The sequence below is a fragment of the Mus musculus genome, chromosome 11 (genome assembly GCF_000001635.26).
Source record: "Mus musculus strain C57BL/6J chromosome 11, GRCm38.p6 C57BL/6J".
NCBI lineage: Eukaryota > Metazoa > Chordata > Mammalia > Rodentia > Muridae > Mus > Mus musculus.
This window is the reverse complement of record NC_000077.6, coordinates 119647090-119662869: the sequence shown is the minus strand read 5'-3', so window position 1 is coordinate 119662869 and position 15780 is coordinate 119647090. Positions and strand designations below refer to the sequence as shown.

At 45.0% G+C, this 15780-nt stretch overlaps 1 protein-coding gene across 5 annotated transcripts in view; it reads right to left on the bottom strand.

Annotated features, from left to right (window-relative positions):
- Window positions 1-15780, bottom strand: part of Rptor (regulatory associated protein of MTOR, complex 1) — a 296687-nt gene that overhangs the window by 236722 nt on the left and 44185 nt on the right. For 4 of the 5 annotated variants that reach the window (NM_028898.3, NM_001306081.1, XM_006534363.3 and 1 more), the window contains exon 2: window positions 5104-5206. In NM_028898.3, coding sequence (NP_083174.2) covers window positions 5104-5206 — 103 coding nt within the window. Of the gene's footprint in view, window positions 1-5103; window positions 5207-6619; window positions 6922-15780 lie in introns of those variants that run through there. The other variant, XM_006534362.1, reaches the window with a different exon arrangement.

Below are 15780 nucleotides of genomic sequence, written 5' to 3'. Positions count from 1 at the left end.
AGAGACTTTATTAAAAGGGCTGCAAGTTAGGTGGTGGTGGCACTAAGGAGGCAGAGCAGGCAGATCTCTCTGAGTTCAAGACCAGCCTGGTCTACAGAGCAAGTTCCAGGACAGACAGAACTACACCAAGAAATGGGGGGGAGGGGTATTAATTAAAGGGTGGGGGAGTTGGAGCTGGAAACAACTAGCTAGCCCCTTTGCCCTGTCCTACCAGGTGAGGATGTTCAAGGCAACAGCCTGGAAGCAGAAACGAGACACACCATCTGCTACATGTGGACCTTGAGTTTTACAATCTACAGAACTAGGAACTGTAAATTTCCGTTGTTTACTAATTACCTAGTATTAATTATAGCATAACAAAGTAGAAGTTTTAGGGTGTTGAGACATGACAAAAAAAGCCCCTGTCCAGGTCTCTGCATGGAGCTGATCCCAGGGTCCCAGTCAGTGCCCCTGAGTCATAAGGAAGGTGGCACTATCAGCTCCTCTCAGGAAGACAGAGACTCAAAGCATCCCAGCAGGCAGAGTGAGCCTGGGGGAACGAAGCCGGGGTCTTAATGAAATCTTGGTTCTCTGACTGCTAAGACCTGGCATGTAACACTAGTCTGTAGCCTACTACATGGTCACATGCATGACAGTCACAGGATGGCAACTAGTCCTACGGGCGACTTGCTCGGATACTGCAAGCAGCCCTCCACCTCCCATCGCCTCACTAGCTGTCCTAGACAGGGTTTGTATTCCTGCACAAACATCATGACCAAGAAGCAAGTTGGGGAGGAAAGGGTTTATTCAGCTGACACTTCCACGTTGCTGTTCATCACCAAAGGAAGTCAGGACTGGAACTCAAGCAGGGCAGGAAGCAGGAGCTGACGCTTGTTTCCCCTGACTTGCTCAGCTTGCTTTACTTTCTTTTTTTTAAAGACTGTTGTGCTGGGCAGTGGTGGCGCACGCCTTTAATCCCAGCACTTGGGAGGCAGAGGCAGGTGGATTTCTGAGTTTGAGGCCAGCCTGGTCTACAAAGTAAGTGCCAGGACAGCCAGAGCTACACAGAGAAACCCTGTCTCGAAAAAAAAAAAAAAAAAAAAAAAAGACTGTTGCTGTCTTCAGACTCAAGAAGAGAGTACCAGATCCCATTACAGATGGTTGTGAGCCACCATGTGGTTGCTGGGATTTGAACCGAGTCAGTGCTCTTACCTGCTGAGTCATCTCGCCAGCCCGCCTCAGCTTGCTTTCTTATAAAACCACCAGCCCAGGGATGGCTCCACCCACAATGGGCTGGGCCCTCCCTGCTTGATCACTAATTGAGAAAATGCCTTCCAGCTGGATCTCTGGCCTTTCTCTGGGATAGCTCCAGCTGTGTCAAGTTGACACACAAACACATCACTATTAAGCCTCAACCCTTACTTTCTTATTCATCCCAAGATCTAAATAATTTTAAAAGTCCCACAGTCTTTGCAAATTCTTACATATTAAATTTTCAATCCCCTCAAAATACCCAATCACTTTTGAAATTCAAAGTCTTTCTACAGTTCGACATCTCTTAACTATGGGCTCCACTAAAATATTTTTCTTACTTCAAGAGGGAAAAATATCAGGGAACAGTCACAATCAAAAGCAAAATCAAACTCCAACTGTTCAATGTCTGGGATCCACTCACGACCTTCTAGGCTTCTCCAAGAGCCTGGGTCACTCCTCCAGCTCTGCCTTTTGTGGCACACACCTTGTCTTCTAGGCTCCGGCTGCCTGTGCCCCACTGCTGCTGCTGTTCTTGATGGTCATCTCATGGTACTAGCATCTCCAAACCACTGCTGTCTTCTACAACTAGGCTTCACCAATAGCCTCTCATAGGCTCTCTTCATGGTGCTAAGTCCCAAATCCTTTGCATGGCCCCTTCAGTCCTGGGCCATCAACTGCAACTGAGGCTGCACCTTCACCAATGACCTCTCCTGGCCTCTCACAGTGGCAAGCATCAGCTGCTCTTCATGACCCCTTTGTGCCTTCAAAACCAGTACCACCTGGGTGACTCTTACACATTACCGAGTCAAGCTGTATCATGAGGTACAACCTTGGCTACCTCTGGAACATAACTTTTTTGTGCTCTCAGAAAACACTTCCCAGAAGATTTTACCTCAGTGATCTTAATCACCGCTAATTTCTTAGCTCCAGCTAACCAGCACCAATAGTCCCAGTAATGCAAAGGTTTTGCTTTAGTAGTTCTGGTATCTTGTTAATCACAGCTGATTCCTCAGCCCCAGCTAACCAAAACCACAGAATCTTCACAATCAAAACAGCAATGGCCCTGAAAAGAGTCTTTAATTTTCCCTCTGAAATTTCACAAGCCAGGCCTCTATTGTTGGCAGTGTTTTCAACATTATCTTCCAAGCTCCTACAGAACATCCCGCAGAGCTCTTAACACCAAATGGATCTTCTAACCCAAAGCTCCAAAGTCCTCCTCAAAACATGGTCAGGTTGTCACAGAAATACCCTACTATGCTGGTTCCAATTTCTGTCTTAGTGAGGGTTTTACTGTGTGAACAGACACCATGACCAAGGCAAGTCTTATAAGGACTTTAATTGGGGCTGGCTTACAGGTTCAGAGATTCAGTCCATTATCATCAAGGTGGGAACATGGCAGCATCCAGGCAGGCACAGTGCAGGAGGAGCTGAGAGTTCTACACCTTCGTCTGAAGGCTGCTAGCAGAAAACTGGCTTCCAGGCAGCTAGGATGAGAATCTTAAAGCCCACAGCCACAGTGACACAACTTATCCAACAGGGCCACACCTTCTAATAGTGGCACCCTCTGGACAGAACATATACAAGCCATCACACTAGTCAAGGTGCCTCACAACCTGTACAGCCTCTTGGCCAACCCTTGTTCGTCTGACTTCCTCTGTTTTCACACTCATGTTCCTCTCCACATTTCCAGAATTCTAATTCTGCTCCCTCCTTCTAGTCACTGTTCATGACAAGCACATGGTCACTCAAGTCCCTAGTCTACATAGCCTTCTCTACCAAGACATGCCTTTCCATATCTCTAGTGGAGGTCAGCCCCACTCTGAAGACTTGAGAAGAGCCCTATCTTATTTAAACTAACTCCCTGCAGCTGATTGGCTTAAACCCCAAGGCACTGGCTGACAACACTGGACTCCAGGGTCCCCAAGCCCCTTTTCTTAAGAACAGAGCAACAAGTGCTAACAAGTCAAGTGTCAACTCAGGGCCAAACAGCACAACAGATGAAGGACAGGGAAAATGACATCCACACCACCTAACAGGGCTCGCTGAGCACTGCAAGAGAACAGCAGCTCTCCTCTGCAATCCTCCACCAGCCTCTGGGGACACTAGGAGCAGGGCTGACACCTCCAAATGCTGGGGGCTTGCCATTGGGAGCCTTGCTCAAGGCAGACATGCTGCAGAGGACGGGCAATCTCCAGGCTCCTCCTCTCAAGAGCAAGCTGTGATCTCATCTCATTGAGACTCCTATGGTGACCACACTGCGGAGTTCCCAAGCCACTCACTGAGTCAGGAAAGTATTCACTGCTCTGCTTGCAAATAATTGTTTTTAATTTTTTTTTCTCTCTTTTTCCAAATAAATTGTAGAATAATGGATACCAAGCATCAGCTGAAGCCAGTCATTCACACTGTTTTTCTTTATCCCATGTTACCATATCACAAGAACCCAGACAAGGCCAACATCTCAGTAAAAAATCCAAACACAAAGTTTTCAATTTAGGAAAAGTGGATGTCCTTCTGAACTAATGGATTAGCCAGTCGTGATGGTGCCCACCCATGACCTAACAACACTCAGGAGTTGGAGGCAGGAGATAAAGCCTGGACTACATAAAAATATCAGTTTTCTTTTATTATTATTATTATTATTATTATTATTATTATTATTATTTTGCTGCTACTTTTTTTTTAAAGAGTCATTTATTTTATGTATGTGAGTACATTGTCACTATCTTCAGACACACCAGAAGAGGGCATCAGAGCTCATTATAGATGGTTTTGAGCCACCATGTGGTAGCTGGGAATTGAACTCAGGACCTCTGGAAGAGCAGTCAGTGCTCTTAACCACTGAGCCATCTCTCCAGCTCAAAATATCAGTTTTTCAAACAAAAATCCTTATAGAGACCAAGAGTGGAATGGGGTTGAGGGAGGGGACACAACATCTGCAGCTGTAATTTAAATGCTCCTAAAGGAGACTGTGGTGACAGTGCTATGTGTACCCTAAAAAATGCCAACACAGGAATTTCATCGCACACATGATTCACTGCCCACCTCTCACCGTTTACTAAAGACAATGTACATAACTGGCCTAGAACTTAACTACAGAGCCCAGAATTGCCTCAAAATAACAGAGATCCACCTGCCTCTACCTCTCAAATGCTGGAATTAAAGGAGTGCCCCACCGCACAGCTCTAATTTTTTTAAACTGCACACAGTCTCCTTACTTGATGTAGGTCTCCTGACTCCACCATGTACTCACAGGACCGCCTAGGGCAAGTTCCTCACTTGTATCTCATTTTCCTTGGCTTCAAAAACCAGGCAGGGGCTAGTAAGATGGCTCAACAGGCAAGCAAACACAGTTGCCACCCAGCCTGACGAGGACACACAGGTCATACTCTGATCTCCACATGTGCACTGCTGTGGCACGTCAGTGGGGATTAAATGGCCTAATTACCTGGGAACTGCGATAAGCCGTCCTTAGTACACTGCAAGCATGAATATGGCTACCATCATCTATAACATACACCATAAGCTTTGCTTAAGATAGCACAATTTACCTTTTCTTTAAATATTATATACAATGCAGCTACTATCATAACATATACCATGAGCTTTGCTTAAGATATCGCAATTTACCTTTTCTATAAATATTATTATATAAACAAGAAATTCAATTTTTCTAAGTGTTCATAGCTACCATTCTATAGCATGTACAGACACAAGCCATACACTAACATATTTTAAATGAAGAATTACAGAAACCAATTTTTGTTATTTTATTAATTTTCCTTGAAAATGTTCTCTATTACAAAATAAAGATTAACTTATCTAAAACAACAGTTTACAAGACAGGTGCCTGTAGGACGGCCTGGCACTTACCGATCCAGCATTCCAGCCGAGCACAGGGTGTGGTCTTCACCACATCCGGAGGATCCACACCCACATTCAGGCACAGGACCAAGGCCACACTCACCGTCTTCATCTGGAAGCACAACAGAAACAGTATTTCAACATGGACTCCAGACATAACCCAAGGACACTGGGCTCCTGCACTGCCCTACCCAGTCAGTCACTCTTGTAGCACTGCTCCTATATCCCAAATTAGCCCACGTCTGAGGGCAGGGCAGAGGGTTAAAAGCATCGCATGCAGGAGCTTCCTTATCGTGAATCTCCAGAAGCAGAATCAACTGATCAAAAGACTGCCTCCAAATGCTCAGCACACGTTTCTTCTCTGCATCCAACTGTGAGGGGCAAGAGACTTAGTTCTTATGAGTGTAGCTGCATACTCTGGGACATACATACCATGTTAATTCAGATTCAGGCTACCCCTTGCTCACTGGTTTGTCTTTTTAACTACTTCTCACATTATCCACATTACACCACTTTACTACGTTTTTCTCCGCTTATGATTGCTGTCTGAGTACCTTCAGTGTTTTATTTGTCTGGTATTTTGTTTGTTTGTTTTTTGAGGCAGGATCTCTCTGTCTAGTCCTGGCTGTCCTAGAACTCACAGAGACTGACCTGACTTTGATTCTGAGTGCTGGAATTAAAGGTATATACCACCACACCTGGTATGTTCTGCTTTCTGAAAGAGCAACATCACCTGATACACCTCCTCCCACCTTCCTTTTCCACTGACCCAACTTTAAGCAGCAGCTCCACCCAGCCAGCAAATCTTAGCACACATCCTTCAACGCTCACACAGTGTGCAACCGCTGTTCATAGGTGCTAAGAACACCTTGGGAAGCCTAAGAGGTAAAGATCCTGCACCAAGCACTGTACCTGCAATTCCACCACTACAGAAGGGCTGAGAATTTGAGCAAGGGCTTGAAAAAATAAGTTGGTAAGAGAGGGACACATTCAGACATAGTACCAGCCCTCCTCATCCTCCACGGTCCTAAGCGGCACCAGCACCCTACACTCAACAGACCCCAACCCACTTTGCATCCTAGTTGAAATGTCTGTTAGGGTGTGCACTCCAAACCACCATCACTGGGCTCCATCCCACCCTGCACATATGCATAAGAACACGTGGGCCGGGCAGTGGTGGCACGCCTTTAATTCCAGCACATGGGAGGCAGAGGCAGGTGGATTTCTGAGTTTGAGGCCAGCCTGGTCTACAGAGTGAGTTCCAGGACAGCCAGGGATACACAAAGAAACCCTGTCTCGAAAAACAAACAAACAAAGAAAACAACAACAAAACACATGAGCCAACCTGCCTGGATCCAGGCTGCATATCAGAGCTGTGCTTCACACAAGTTAAAGCTCAGCTCTTCAAGGGGCAGAGCCACACTGTCACCTGACATCCTCCACCTCTAAGCCTTGGTCCTCTCTACCTGGGGCACCCCAATTCCTGCTGGGAACGCACCATTTCCAGTCTCGCCTACTCTCTTACCTTGGTCCTTAGGCCTCAGCTCCTCCCTGCTGTGCAGACTGGCACAGACCAGGTAAGTGGATGAGCACAGATCATCCTAGCATTAAATTTTGTCTCACATTTAACCTGTTAGTTTATCATATTATTTTGACTAATGACACTAGATGAGAATTTTTCCCCCTCAAAAAACAGTCACTTGCTCAATTCCATCCAATACTCTCCTTGACCTCACTCATCTCCAGACCCCTTGAGTAGCAAAGTCTGCTAGGAGGTAAGTGATCCAGTGGCCAGCATAGCACACTCCTCAGGGGCCCAGCTCAGGTACCTTATCTTCATCCTGTAGTGAGTGGTTTGCTTTCTGCTGTGATGAAACAGTTGCCACCGTCCATTTAAGGAAGGCTTATTCTGGGTCACAGCTTGGGGGTACAGGCCACCCTGCCAGCAGAAGCATGGAGCAGCAGGTCACACTGCATCCATCAGAATACACAGAGAAATGCAGTCCAGCGCCCAGCTTCCTCTCTCTTTATTCAGTCTAGGAAACCAGCCCAGGGAATTGTGCTGCCCACAAAGGATATGTCCTCACTGCTCGGTTAAACATTTTAGGAAATATCTTCATAGACATACCCTACACAGGTACGTTTCCATGGTGATTCTAAATCCATTTAGGTTGATCATGAAGATTAACCACTGCACCCAGCATAATAACCAAAGGCCAGGTTTTCTTCAAATAATGTTACATAGCTATTTAATCCTCACCTGTTTTTCAAACGAATCACTCATTCACTTATTTTTTTATGTGTATAGGTGTTGTGTCTGCGTGTATGTATTGAACTACCTGTGTGCACCGGCCAAGGAGGCAGAGAGGGACTAGAACCCCTAACCCTGGAGTTACAGGCAGTCATTAGCCACCACGTAAGTGCTGGGACTCTAACCTGAATCCTCTGAAACAGCAGCCAATGCTTTAATCACCAGTCCACCTCCAGTTCCTTAGTCACTTTTTAAATTCCACTAGACTGCATTAATATTCCAATCAAATTTAACAAGAAGCAACATTTTTACATACATTCCTTTCACAGACAGAACACAATATCTCCCCATATGGCCAAGTCTCCTTTGGCCTCTGTCAGTGACATATAAAGTGAAGAAGACTATGGCCTCTTTCCCCAGGAAGGCCCAAAATGTCAAGATCATGCCTGTATTCTTCATGAACATCTGGAGGACACACTCACTGCCCATGACAATTTTATCTGACCACCTGCTCTTGTGTGTGTTTGCGTGTGTTGGGGAGGAGGTCACTTTGCTAAATCTGTAGCTACATGGGCTTCCTGCTGGTTCTCCTGTGAGTGTGCAAACACCCTATCACACTTGCCTGTGCCTCATCCTCTCTCAGAGACTATGCCTCCTGTCTCTATATCAAGTCCTACTGTGCTGTGTGAAACTTCTAAGATGACAGTCCTAAAGCAGCACAAAAGGATGGCAGTGGCCTCTTCCAGAGACAGCCATGCATTTCTGGAGAGTCTGTTGTTCAGCACAGAGTTTAGAAGTCTACAGGAAAGCCAGTTGTGGTGGCATACTCCTTTAATCCCAGCACTCGGGCGGGGGCGGGGGGGGGGGGGCTTGGGGGGCAGGGGCAGAGGCAGGCGGATTTCTGAGTTCGAGGCCAGCCTGGTCTACAAAGTGAGTTCCAGGACAGCCAGGGCTACACAGAGAAACCCTGTCTCGAAAAACCAAAAAAAAAGAAAAGAAGAAGAAGAAGAAGAAGAAGAAGAAGAAGGAAGAAGAAAGAAGAAGAAGAAGAAAGAAGAAGAAGAAAGAAGAAGAAGAAGAAGAAGAAGAAGAAGAAGAAGAAGAAGAAGAAGAAGAAGAAAGAAGAAAGAAAGAAGAAAGAAGAAGGAAGAAGAAGAAGAAGAAGAAGAAGAAGAAGAAGAAGAAGAAGAAGAAGAAGAAGAAGAAGAAAAGTGTGTTTCCATCTTTCTTGTCTCCCTGCATGCCCACCTCCAAAAGCATCTTCCACAGGATGTCCAGAATCATCTCGCTGTGAACATGAAAACAAGCTCTTTACCCTTTGTAAGAGGGAAAGATGAAAATCAATCAACTGCATTTTCTAGTTAGCCTCCCAATCTATAAGTGACCACAGAGCCGATCAATTAATTTTTTGCAGACTCAATCTGAAGGCTGTCTAAAATGAAAGGTTTATTGCAAACATCTCTGTCATCTTGCTTGAGAGAGTTTTAAGTCTCTTCCGCCGGGATTATAACATAGAACCCAGAAAATCTCCATAAACTCTGGAACAAGATCTTAGATCAAGCTCCAAGTCACTTCCTGCAGAAACTCGGCTTTGCTCAGTCATCTCTGCCTTCTCTCTCCACAGACAGAAATCCACACGGTTCAGGCCTCAAATATAAAGAGTGATTCCCTGTCTCAATACTCCTTACTTAAAACCACCTGCAGTCAGAGAACAGTGCATGGAAATTCCAGCTATAAACAGCCTGCAAGCTCTAACTGCACTGTCTGGGAATTATGCATCCTGTGCTTGGGGTTCATATCCCCCATTAAGAGCCTTGCCTGGTGTGAGGATGCCAGTGTGCAAGCAATGCTTGTCCATTTAGTAATGTTCCAAAGCACAGGAAGAGCAAACTACCAACCAGACAGACGAGGAAAGCCAAAGAGCAGCCCTCCCTTCCAAGGCTGAGGACTGGTGAGGTGACTCAACTGGTAAGGGTGCCTGCCAACCCAGGGACCTGCGTTTGCTCCCCAGGGCCCACATGCTGAAAGAAGAGTGCCACCTCTGTCCAGCTAACCTCTACACTTGTGGCATGGCACGCACATCCACACTCACACACAGGAAGGGGCGGGTGCTGTGGAGGAGAGGCGGCCTTTACAACAGGACTGCTCTGCTGTTGTTACTTCACTGTCGCTGCGCTCCGCGTGCCTCCGTTACAAAGGCTCCAGAACAGGTGCTCACAAGTAAGAGAGTGGTGCATCAAGGGCTCAGTGCTGTCTAAGCTGCTGGGGCCTCAGAACATCGATGCAGCATTCAATCTGACTTATTTATTTATTGCAGTTCTTAGTAAATATGTTCTGAGTTAATTATAAAAAGAAAAGAACTCAAGAGCTAGCAGACAGCTCAATCGGTAAAGCATTTATTTACTGGACAAGCACGGGGACCTGAATTCATATCCCTACTACCACACAGAAGTCAGGCTAGCAGTTCCTGCCTATAACCCCAGCCCTGGGAAGGCTGAGGCAGAAGGATTCCACAGTCCACTGGCATCTTGTATAGCCAAATTGAGGGACTCCCTGTCTAATATTCATGTCTGCCCCCCCCCACACACACACACAGTCTTATGATGTGAGCCCCTCAGACAAAAGCACTTATGAAAACACAACATCCCCTCTTCAGTCCTGTAACAACACCCAGCAGACTTGTCAACAGTGCGCCTCCTGGACTCCCTGACCGTCACTCAAGACTCAGTTTCTTCTCTCCTGTCCTAGAACTGAGCAGCAGTAGCAAGACTTGGCCTGGGCAGAAAATGTCAACAAAGACACACAAGGAACTAATATCCAGCAAATGTACTTAGATGATGCATACCTAACCAACACTCTGAATTATGTTTTTTTATTAAAAAAAAAACTCAAATACACTAACACACAAACTAAAAAAATGGACTTTGGTCTAATGCCAAGCTACTGATTTAGAATCAGAAAAACAGATTATTACAAAATATTCTTAAGCCAATCAAGTATATCTTAGTCTATAAATTTTAACCATGTTGGCATAATTGTATAGACTCTCATGTTTAACTATACCTAAAATGTCTTTTTGGTATTTTATTTTATTTATATGGCAACCTTATTCTTAAAAAAAATCTAGATTAATAATTTTTAGTAATACAATTATAGAAATGTTTTAATAAGGGCTACCAAATTGAATGTACCAAAACTACAAAAATATTGCATACATTAACCACTGTGGACATTAAAACACTTCTTCTGGATAGAATATAATAAAAGATGGCACAGTTATGTTTCCAGAGACTAATTTTGAATTTGAAAAGAATGTCACTTGAAATTCAGGGAAAATGATTCAAGCCTGCAATCTCAGCACTTGAGATGCTGAGGCAGGAGAACAGCCTTAAATTCAAGTCCAGCTTAAGAGTATGTAGTGAATTCCAGAACAACTTAGACTACATGAAACTCTAGCTCAAAGAAGAAAAAGAATATCATTCAAGAAACTGTATAAACCAGGTGTGTTAAGTGAACGGCTTTCATCCCAGCACTCAGGAGGCAGAGACAGGAGGATCTCTGCAAATTCAAGGGCAGCCTGGTCTACAGAGTGAGTTCCAGGACAGTCACAACTAGAGAAAGACCTTGTCATCCCCCACCCCCAAAAATCAAAAAGAGGGAGGGGGAACACTGTAAGATGTTCAGTAGCTACCCGAGTCTGCAGCAGACATCCCATCCATCAGCTTCCGCCTGTCCAGAACAGTGAGAGGAGGGTCAGCAAGCTCTTGGTGCCCAGGCCCTAAAGTGCTACTCAGGACCTGTCTCTCTGGCCATCCTGGAGGTGTCCTTGGGATTGGATCCCAATCAAAAGCTTTGAGGAAACTTTAAATTCTAGCTGTAGAAAATGGGAGGTGCTGGATATGTTCTAAAATTCAAAATTTTTTAAAAATCAGAAATTTTGTCTCTACCCCATATCTTATGACACAGCAAGCGCACATGAACATGTGTTTGAGAGAGCACTAATGGTCACACAGTGAAATCCCCACTGAGTAAGTGACTTCAGCATAGACTTGCCCCCAAACAAGGACCTGTGTGCACTGAGCACCACCATGGTGGCCGAAGCATACTGATGTCTGTTGCCATTCAAAGGATGCAGACAATACTGCAAAGGTTTTGTCTATGTCTTCCTTCTTAGCTGACTGACAAAGCCACCTATTGTTTGGAAGGCATGGCTGATCCAGCAACTCTGCCACGTTTGAATGAAACATCACAGGCTACCGTGCCTAACATCTAGATGACCGATGTGCAGATAAGAAACCAGGAGTAAGCAAAGCTACCTGACCTGTGTGACCTGTGTGGTCCAGGCATGAGTGGTGCTCACGCATAAACAGCTTAGCGTATGGAAGTGAAGCAGAAAGCCAGCCTGAGGGTCAACACTGATGTCACAGAACATTGTTCACCCACTTGTCTGAGGACTGAACCACCCACTCCCAAGAGTCCTCATTAGGATTCAAAACTTCAGGAAAACCTGAGCTGAGCTGAGGCTACACAGGTGCATAATTTATAAAGACAGTCAGAAACCAGAACACACAGCAAAGAGAGGAGAAGGAAGGGGGCAAGGAGAAACCAGTGCCCCCAACTCCATCCAAGGACAGCAGAAGGCAAGCAACAAGGCCAGAAAGAAACATATCTAACTGAGTTTTCTCTCTAGCAGCAGCTGGGGAGAGCCCTGGTTTTTTCATAGTCTTCCATTCCTTCAGTGGGAACTGGAAACAAAGAGAAGGATTTACAAGTTTGGTTTGATACTCTGAGCCAGAATTCTAACTTAACTTTAAATGTGGTTTTTGGTTTTTTTAATTCTTTTCATATTTCACTGACTTTAAAGCTACTTCCACTGCTGTAAAACAGTCTACTAGAAGGCAAAAGGAAAATTGCAACATCAAAGTTAGCCAGTGGCAAGCTCTGTGCATCCTCAAAGGGACACCTGGGCTTTTCCTAAGAACACCACCCAGGGGACTACTGACTGAGTTTGCTTCCAACAGAAGAAACCTTAAGATATTTGTTTTCTAAGGATCAAGATAAAGAACTATATACAAAATATTAAAAAAACATAGCTCAGTTTATTCTAGAGATCATAACTATTTAAAACCTACTAAAGAATGTCCTTCTTAATTCACACACACACACACAGAGGGAGAGAGAGGGAAGGAGGGAGGGAGGGAGGGAGGGAGGGAGAGAGAGAGGGGGGGAGAGAGAGAGAGAGAGAGAGAGAGAGGGGCACACGCTGCTGTTCGGAAGAGAAAGTGGATGAGCCCCTTTTCCTTCTTTGTGCCTGGCCCTTAGGAAATCTGCTGTCAAATTTCCAACTCTAAGTACATGTTACTTCGAAAAAGGGATTTAAAAAAAATAATAATTTTACCACAGTAACCAAAGGCTTTCTTCACAAGTGCCCATATATGCACATACAATTTTTACTACTAGGAAAACACAGAAAATAATTTGTTTGGCTGAAGCCTGGATTAGTATATGCTATGCCTTTAGAGGTGGGGCCCTCTCCTGAGAATGTCGGCCCTGTGACCATGTAAGCAAAACTGTCTTTCATAAGGAGAGCGCCCATCAAAACAGGGATTGGTTCCAAGTTTACTCAGATTACTTTTTCTGATACAATGCTTATCCACAGCTTTAAAACTACTAATAAATTCGATTAGCAACACTATCCTCAGCGTCAGTCATTTACCCAAGACATGTTTCCCTCTGCCCATTATAATCCAGTGGTATGTCATCCATGGTACACACTCAGAAAAACAATTTGGATCTCAGGTGGCCAAGGAGGCTGTTTCCATAGCAGCATCCTGACTGGACCAACAGAACTTAGAAGGGACTCCAAGGTCTCAGTACCCACAGACTGCAAGAAAGGGGGCTTGCATATTATGGCAGGATGGATGCTTTTAGAAGACAATAACTAGCACCAGAGAGCAACCAAGAATGAAGTAGAGTGTAGCGGGAAGGCTTCAGCCAGCACACTGTTCTGTGGGATGCATCTTGAAAATGATGGACATACTTTTGGTTTTGACCAAGTAAAATTAGCAAGCCAAAGCCAAAGGGAAAGAGGGGGCAAAAGGAGGAGAGAGGGGGAAGAGAGAGGAGAGTGGAACATCAAACCATGTGCTCAAAAACAACAGGAATCAACTCTCAGAGGCAGCCATCCGGGAGTTCCCCATAGAGAGAGTCCCAGACAGAGCAGTGTGTCTCCTCGGGTAATGCTTCCAAGAATAAAAATCAAATAATAGATAGGGGTGACATCATCAAATTGGGTACTTAGGGTATCCATCAGAAACCAAATGGGGACTCTAGGCAGGGAGGTGCAGTTCCTGGTGACACTTCCACTCCATGACTGAGCTTCCATAGTTGACTATCCCATATGTGACTGGGGCCCTTCCCCTCCCAATATGGGTCAGGAACCAAGTTTTGAATTCATGCCACCAGGACCCGAGGAGTCAGTATTCAGTGGCTTTCCAGGAGCTGCAACTTCTAAGATTTTTCCTAAGGCCTGATAAGCCAGTCCTTTCTATATAGCCTTGTAGGGGTAGATTTTTGCCACCGACATAAAACCACTGGCTTAGTGAATCTCAGTAAAACATTGTCAGAACACCACCCCACACCTGAGTTACTCAAAGGAAATTCCAAGTGAGAAACAACAACAGTGTAGAGCCAAAGGTGGGAAGGAAACAGGAAATAGAAATATAAACAGGAAATAGAAAGCAGCAACAGTTCAGTTTCCTTCAAAGTCCTAGAGGTAAAGCTGACAGCACACATGAATATCCTTTGGGGATTATGGACTGCTAAACCAAACATAGAAAACCATGGCACACGATCAGGTCTGTGGCCCAAAATTGAACAAACACAGCTCCCTCAGTCAAGACTGAGACACCTGAGCACCAAGGCACTTCCACAGCCTCCTTTTTCCTGTGCATTTCTTCTCAACAGTCTTACCAGTCTAAGAGCTAGTCCCAAAGCTAGTATCAAAGTGACCATGTAGTACACAAATTGAAAGGCTGTATTTCATCCACACCTCAGTGCCTCATCTGAACGCAGCCATGCCTCACTTACAAACAGGGCTAGCAAGGACAACCAAGCATAGAGCCTAACATTCCAGAAGGATCCACAAAAATAATTCATAAAGAAGTTTCCTACCAGGCATGATAGTACACACTTGCAATCCCAGCACCTAGAGGCTGAGACAGGAAGAAGATTGCTATGCCAGTGCCAAAGTATATAATAAGACCCTGGCTTTGGGAGGAAAAAGAAATCAATCTTCCCTAGACAGTAAAATTTTTTAGAAAAATTCAGTGTCTCAAAATCACCTAGAGCTGTGTGTATCCATGGGAATATAGAAGGCGAGTGTGTAAGTGTGCGCTCATGTGTGTGGGTGCATGGGAACATGTGTTTATGTGCCCAGATGAGTGTACACACATGCATTTAGAGGTCAGAGGATAACCAGGGGTGTTGGCACTCAGAACAATGTCTTTCCTTGACCTACAGCTCACCAATTAGGCTAGGATGGCTTGCAGCAAGCCCCAGAGATCTGCGGTCTCTGCCTACCCAGTGCTAGGATTCTAATATAAACCCACATTGCTACATTCAATTTTGTACATGGATGCTAGAATCAAACTCAGGTCTCCCCCGCCCTGAATCTAGAGAGATCCAGATTGGTTATCTGCCTTCAAACCTTCAAACAAAAAACAAATCTCAGTAGCGATATTCTTCAGGAACATTTCAACACAAACAACAAGGCAGGGTATGTGAAACACTGAAGACTACTAGCCGCAGGCCCTTTTCAGGGTGGTCAATGCTGTTCCTACAGAGCAGCTCACACATGCCTTGTTCAGACCATAACCTGCCTTCTGCGTACAGTCTGAGGTGGACACCTCCTCAGCTCTGCATACCCCCAGGCTGTGCCTGTCTTTGGATCTCACTGTCTGAGATCCTTGCTGACAGGAGGGTTTGAACTTTTCAGGAAGGAGGTAATGGAGCCACAACCCATTACAGTAGCGTCTTTGGGTAAAGCCTCCAAAACAAAGGACAGAGCTGACAATTCTTCCATAGCTCGGGGTAGGAAGTTCTTCAGTGCAGCCTTCCCAAGTGCAGAGGAGGACATGTCACCTCATCCAGGTCATATGTCTCAACACGACTTCAAAACTGTACCTCAAAGTCACATTAGCTCTTTCTCGTTTAAAAAACAACAAAACAAAACAAAACTTTTTGTAATGCTACACAATTTTCATCTCAGCACTTGGGAAACAGAGGCAGGAGAATCTCTTTGAGTTTAAGGACAGCCTGTGATACACAGGGGCAAATGCCTAAGAGCACATGTAGAGGTCAGTTCTTCCCACCTTTACGTTTTCCAGGTACTGAACTAAAGTCTCGTAGGAGGCCTTTACCCACTTTATTATTTA